Below are 7,094 nucleotides of genomic sequence, written 5' to 3'. Positions count from 1 at the left end.
CACACATCATAATTTCACTGAATATGATTTTATATTGCGCCATATGCCGAGCTTTTAACTTTTTCACCTTGTCGAGAAGGGAACCCACCAGTACCAGGAAACAGCCCGGCAAAAGATCACGCTGATTATTTATTGGCAATCTGCCAAGAAAAAGCGCGAGCACGTGTTCTTGTTCTTTGCGTGCGCGCGCGAGCATGCGCGAGCGTGCGTGTGTTTACTGGAAGAACCTCTGAACGGAGGAGGAGGAGCCTTACGGCTTACTCACTGGAAACAACCTCCAGTAACCTTCCTCCACACACGGACAGGACTCCTCCGGCAACATATCGCCGCTACCACATTCCTCCGCTCAGGAACGAAACCCACACACTTTTTGGATACTTTTTTTTGGATTTTAATGCCTGAGTTAATAATTAATCTAGCACTACTCTCGGGTAGTTTGCATATATTTTCCTTTGGCGACGAGCGGCTGCGGTGCGGGGCTGAACATATCCGCAAGGTAAGTTAAAAGACAGTGAAAAGACATTTAAAGCGGGATGTTATACATCACTGGAGTGGGGGAAATGACAGAGCAAAAGGGGGCTACAGTGCAGACTGAAGCACAGCAGTTGTTATTTATCTCCTTGGGCTCCTGATGCAGTGCAGCCGACGGGACTGGAAGTGTAATTTGGGGGTTTTGCAACATTAGGAATAGTAGACCGACTTCCATCCCAGCGGCTCTGTGGCGGTTCTGAATCATTATGATCATTATGGCGCCTCTTGCTTCATCCGCTACCCCTCTGTCCCGCTCTGTCCGGTGAAGCCGACTTTAATTCCCCAAGCCTACAAGGGGATCAGAGCAAACCAGACCAGACGGGACACCTTTTTAGTCACAGTGAAACCAGAGAATGGGGCCTCTGTGGCGCGGCCAGCCGGGAATAAGGCGTAATTTAGTGAAAGAGGGGGAGTAGAAAGCGCGCCGGACTCTTTCACAGTGACCCCGTTTCTGAAATCCCTTGTTGCGGTGCGCCCGATCGAAGACAATTGAAAGCAATCAGGATCCAGTTGCTGTCTGGCTGCTCGGTGCAGCAGCAGCTGCTGCAGCGCTAGTTAGCGAGGATTCATTTAAACTAAATATAACCTGCCTGCTGCTGCCCACTCCTGCTTTATGCATTTGTCATAGTCGCCATAACTGCATTTTATGCTGGTAAACCGAGAGCTTCAGTGTGGATGAATAAGTGTGAGTTTCAAAGGAGCCTGTGTCACTTAAGTGTTGCCAGCTTTTGCATGCGTGCATCAGCCTGTATACTGAGGGAAATGCCTCATCTGTACTCTCTCTCCAGCTGTGTTTAGGTGCTCTCTCCCAGCCCCTCTCTGGATGCATCAGACTCCTCTGCCCCGGGGCCCTGGACCCGGTGTGTGACCCCGCCACCTTCACCCCATTCACCCTCTTTTTCCTCTCTCTCTGCTCCAAACTCCCTTCCACCTGCCTGCCTCAACGCTCCTGTTCTGGGCCCCCTGCCTCTCGACCAGCAGGCAGAGGCAGGGGGCCATGGCGCCATGGTAACCTACGGCGGACGCAACGCCTTCGCCATGAGCAGCGTGCCCCCTCCGGAGGGCAGGGTTCAGGGGTCCAACTTTACCCCACATCACTACAAGCCCTTCAGTTCGCACGCACACTACCAACAGGTCAGTCTCACCTGAGTTTTCAGAGAAACAGCTGTGTCAATTGTTCAGGTCTAAAGCTTCAACCTTGCTGATGACACATAATGATGGAGGTTTCTCTCTGCCTATTTCAGGTGATGCGTGCATTGCGTAAGCTCCAGGAGAGTGGGTTTTACTGGGGGGCTGTGGGAGGTCGGGAGGCCAGCTCCCTGCTGCGCTCTGAACCGCCTGGCACCTTCCTGATCCGAGACTCCTCGGACCACCACCACTTCTTCACCCTGTCTGTCCAGACGGCTCGAGGAACCAAGAACCTGCGAATTCACAGTGAGGGAGGCGGCTTCTTCTTACAGCCAGACCCCCAAAGCTCCCAAGAGCCCCCACAGTTTGATTGCGTGCTGAAACTCATAGCGCACTACATGGGGAAAGGGCCAGAGGCTGGAAGGAGCAGAGAAGGGGCGTGCGGGGGCAACTCAAGAGGGGCAGAAATGAAAGGGCGCAACGTTTATCTGATCCACACCGGTGGAGAGAGGATCCCCCTGGAGTTGCGGCGACCCCTCTCAACCTCTCTCTCATCCTTGCAGCACATGTGCAGGAGGACCTTGAACAACCAAGGCCTGGGGGGGTCGGAGAGAGCAGAGCAGCTCCCGCACACACTTAGAGACTTCCTGGAGGAGTATGACGCTCCCATATGACTGACAGGGACTGCACAGGTCCCACTACATGGACCAGCTGCCTGGAGGACAGCACAGACCAGGTCTCAGTGCATACGTGAATATGTGCGCCATCAGAGACTGACCTGAGTTAGCCTTAGATGCCAATGTGAGGTCTGTTTTTTTCATAGTGGCCAGAATCAGCTGATCCCAGATCTGTTGCAACACTGACTGACACCACCGATGAGGAGTGCGATTTAGGTAACCAATGTTTACCTCATCTGTCCTGCCTTTCAAAAAAAAAAACAAAAAAAAAAAAACTGACCACTAATGTGAGTGGCAGATGAAGCCAGAGGTCAAAGGTCAGTGTTTATTATGACTGACTCAGACGCAGAGCAAAGCCTCGTAGAAGATTAACCTGATTGGTCGATATTAACGATGACAGTGACGGCATGATCAATACACCACCGGTGATCCCTGTAAGGTTTAATTTCCTTAGGAAGAAACCTCTCCTCTGTCAGTCTGACATTTACAACACTTTGGATCACTGGACAGAGAGAAAGGCGACAAAGAACAGAGAGGCTTAGAGGGGGTGAGGGAAGGACAAGTTACAGAGAAAAGGCAAAGTCCAAACAAGGGGCCCAAAGCAGAGAACTTAGTATTTGTTTGTCTGAGTGTGTGTGTGTGTGTGTGTGTGTGTGTGTTGTGGTGGCGCACACATTTCCATTGCTGCTTCCCGCAAGTGTTGCCTCATTGAGGGGAGTGGGGCGGTCATGCACGCTAGCTCCACACACATACACACATACATACACACATGCACACACACATATGTACACACACACATACACACACACACATACACATACACACACATGCACACACACACATACATACACACACACATGCACACACACACATACATACACACACACATGCACACACACATACACACACATGCACACATACACACACATGCACACACACACATATATGCACACATACACACATGCACACACAAACACATACACACACACATGCACACACACACATACATACACACACTCACACACACACACACATGCACACACACACTCACACACACACAGGTACAGGCCCACATGTAGGTTTTGTTAGCGTGGGAACAAAAGGAGAAGAAGCATCACAAAGCATCTTCTCCCTCTCCTCCTGTTTGTTTCTCGTTTCTCCTCCATTACCCATTCCCTGCACCCCTTCGTTTTTTTTTTTAGTTACGGGAGTTGCATGCGTGCTTTGACAGTGACAGAAAACAGACTGCTGTTGCCGAGACAAAAGCCTGTTACTGAGACAAAAGCCTTGGCACGGGACCAAACAAAACATCAGAACTTATTTTTATCCAGACTGGCTGGAAAAATGTCAGCGACACTGTAAAGCTCCTTGGGGAATGACAATGATGATGGTGATCCTAGAGATTGCGGGGGGTGGGGTGGGCTGGAGAGGGTGAGAAGAGGGATTGAACGAAGGAGAAAGAAGAGCGGGAAATGGGATTAGGAAAGGGAAATTGAAGAGGACAGAGAAATGGGGAGGGGGGCAAGGGTGGGGGAGAAGGGGGAGGAGACATACTGGTATACAGCTAAACAAAAACATTGACTGGATTGATGTCCCAGACTTAGAGGAAATGATACAGCTCAACAGGACGCTGCTCCTGCAAATATAAACCCCAGGTTTGCCAGGACGCCCCATTGTAAAAAAGAAAGTTTTGGCTGAGTCTTAATTCTGTTATTTTTAGATGCTCACAGTAATTTCTTCTTTACATTATCATCTCGATCTTATTTCTTTTTGTGAAAACGTGTTGGTGTGTTTTGAGTGTGTGTCTGCTCTCTCTCTCTCTCTCTCTCTCTCTCTCTCTCTCTCTCTCCCTTCTTGGATTTCAAGAAGGAGATAAAGTGAGGCAATGGAATGTTTCGTGGACGGTTTAACCCCTTTAACTTCAGAAAAGTTTCTCACCCCGTCTACCTTCCATCGTTACCTCTGAAGCAGGAGCAGGCAGTTGGGTTTTGTCTGTCTGAATGTCAAGGGAACACAGGACTCCCCTGAAGTGATTCTTAACATAAGCCTTTTGTATAACACAGTATAAGACTCAGATTTGATCAAAATGTTTGTGTTTTTTTCTGTGTTTGACCAGTGCTCATACTTACCTGTGATCCATATTGGAGTGATAGCCTTTTCACATCATAAAAAAAAGTTTTGTGTGATCTCATGTGGCCACTTGAGACAACAGCGCTGAAGTATACTGAAGTGTAGCGATACACTTTTTTTTCTTTTCTTTTTTTTTGGTCAAATCTCGGTCTTATCTTCTCCCATCAACACCAAGTTTGTACATGTGTTGCACCAGTGGACCACACGTGTATGTGAATCATTTGTCTTTTATAAAGACTCTGTCGCAAAAGGCTGGCCACTAGTCTGGCAGAATACAAGCTGTACTATCTGAAATGACAAAGCATTACAAAAAAAAAATAAATGAAAAGGAACGTTGCACATATTTATATTTCTAAAATATTTCAATAATTTATATTAAAGAGCACTATTTTTACAAAAGTCAATGCATTTGCCCTGTGTGTTACTTCACTGCTTCTTCCCCCGCTGCTCTGCTCTCCTTCTCTTTTTTCTCTCTTACTTCAGAGTCAATATTGACTGGAAAAACTCGAACTTACCGTAATGTATTGTATGGCAGTCTGTATTCCAGCAATGCCTGGCCTCAACAGCATTATTTATTGACAAATGGGATTTCCTAGTTAAACAAAGCAGTGTTTATTCAGTCAGCAGGCCTTTAAAGAGCCGCACCACTAGGCTACGAGCAGCAAGAGGAGGACACGCATTCATCACAGGGTTAAAATGACTGCAATCATCATTTCATGTTTTCTCTGCTAGAGCATTCTGGGTAAATTCCATAGGCATCAGAATACATATATGAGTGGGCGTGGGCGAGATTTTGTCAGACTTGCCTAGCAGATGTACACAACACGGTGACAAAGGGATTCCCAGAAGCACACAGTTGAGATAACACCATCTCTCACACACCCACACACACACACACACACACACACACACACACACACTTTGACACAGCAGTTACTGTGCAGAAAGCTCACTTTGGGCTGGACCTAACTGGAAAGGAATGCAGCGGGGTTTTATACATCCTGCCTGAGGGTCTGAGTGAGGATGGTGTCCTCTAGAGAGTGTGTGGCTATACGTGTGTGTGTGTGTGTGTGTGTGTGTGTGTGTGTGTGTGTGTGTGTGAGAGAGTGTGTCTGTGTGTGTGTGTGAGAGTGTGTCTGTGTGTGTGTGTGGGAGGTCAAAAAGGTGAAAGGGTCCACGTGGAGAAGATTTATGACGCTCTGCGGTTTCAGTGTGCAGCCAGTGCAAAGTGTGTGTTTGTGTGTAAGAGGTTGGTCTAGCTAGATTGCTGTTGGTAAAATTAAGTAAGAGGTGAGTTTCTTCATTTATATATTTCCCTCTCTCTCTCTTTGACACACACACACACACACACACACACTCACACACACACACTCTCTCTCACACACACACACACGGTTCCCATTCCCTGCATACCTAGTGTTCTGTCTGAGGCTGGCTTCCAGGAAAGAGGCACTTTAATTGAGTTGAGTTTTTACGGCTTGCCTGGTGTTAGTGTGTGTATGAGAAAGAGCAAATGAGGTGTGTGTGTGTGTGAATGTGTGTTAGAGAGAGATGAGAGACTCCACCTGGAAAGAAGAGAATTTAAAAAAAAAAGTAAAATATTGTAGAAAAAGCATCGAGTTCAAAAACAACCAGAAATGTGACGTGAAACTGAATAATTCACACTTTTCACATCAAGCAGTGATTACTGAGGTCACTGATATAATAATACATACATAGTCCATTACACCATTTACCACACACACACCAACCCTAACCTTAAACTAATTCCAACATTAACCCTCAAGCAGCCATTTGAAGGTGTGTCAGAAAGTGAGGATGAAGGAAGATATCCTCACTCCCCAGGTATAAAACTCAACCTGGTCCTCACAAAGATAGCATACAATGACACACACACACACACACGTGCGCGCACGCACACACACACACACACCTATCTGGAGGTGACAGTGCGACTGAAGAGGACAATGTTTAATAACTGTAATAACAACTTACCTTGGTTCAGGTAATTACAATGATTCAAACACTCAGCCCCGTGGTTACTTATTTTGCTATGACATTTACAGGAAAAAATGTGTGTGTGCATCTTAAGTTGCTGTTTGTATGCCTGTGTGTGTGTGTGTGTGTGTGTGTGTGTGTGTGTGTGTGTCCGTGTGTGTGTGCGTGTGTGTGTGTGTGTGTGTGTGTGTGTGTGTGTGTGTGTGTGTGTGTGTGTGTGTGTGAGAATAACATTATTTGTTTATGAGAGGAAGACTGAGTGGGCACTTGTAGACAAAAGTGACGTAGTTCAAGAGACAAACAGACATGAGTGAGTCTTCTTCCCAAAATCCAACCAGAATAATCCAGTTTTACACACACACACACACACACGCACATACACACACACACACAGACACACACATTGTCTAAATAAGCCAGCTCAGCTCAGTGTGACTCATTTTATGTTCCCCATAGTTGCCTGGTTAGTGGGGCTGGAATATTTTGCCTGTATCCTTCGCTCCTCTCGTGAATCTCACACACTCATAGAAAGTCTTTCCACCATGATTCATTTTTCGGGTAATGACTTGCTGTGTCCAGCTCAACAGTTGTCAACAGCGTCCCGGGCCAAGCACAACACCCGGCTCTCAA

At 47.0% G+C, this 7,094-nt stretch overlaps 1 protein-coding gene across 1 annotated transcript; it reads left to right on the top strand.

Annotated features, from left to right (window-relative positions):
* The first annotated feature begins 284 nt into the window (after nt 1–284).
* On the top strand, nt 285–4,870 carry socs3b (suppressor of cytokine signaling 3b). The gene is made up of 3 exons (XM_056366691.1): nt 285–496; nt 1,320–1,665; nt 1,776–4,870. Exons 2-3 carry the CDS (start codon nt 1,537–1,539, stop codon nt 2,331–2,333), a joined length of 687 nt encoding a protein of 228 aa, XP_056222666.1. The 5' UTR covers nt 285–496; nt 1,320–1,536; the 3' UTR covers nt 2,334–4,870.
* Nucleotides 4,871–7,094: the final 2,224 nt, after the last annotated feature.

This window comes from Seriola aureovittata, chromosome 21 (genome assembly GCF_021018895.1).
Source record: "Seriola aureovittata isolate HTS-2021-v1 ecotype China chromosome 21, ASM2101889v1, whole genome shotgun sequence".
NCBI lineage: Eukaryota > Metazoa > Chordata > Actinopteri > Carangiformes > Carangidae > Seriola > Seriola aureovittata.
This window is presented reverse-complemented; position numbering and strand designations above follow the sequence as displayed.

Bases quoted from the DNA above. Each gene is read 5' to 3' on its own strand.
- socs3b (XM_056366691.1), top strand. From the start codon at position 1,537: ATGGTAACCTACGGCGGACGCAACGCCTTCGCCATGAGCAGCGTGCCC. The intron at 1,666-1,775 runs GTCAGTCTCACC...TGCCTATTTCAG, and splicing joins CGCACGCACACTACCAACAG to GTGATGCGTGCATTGCGTAA.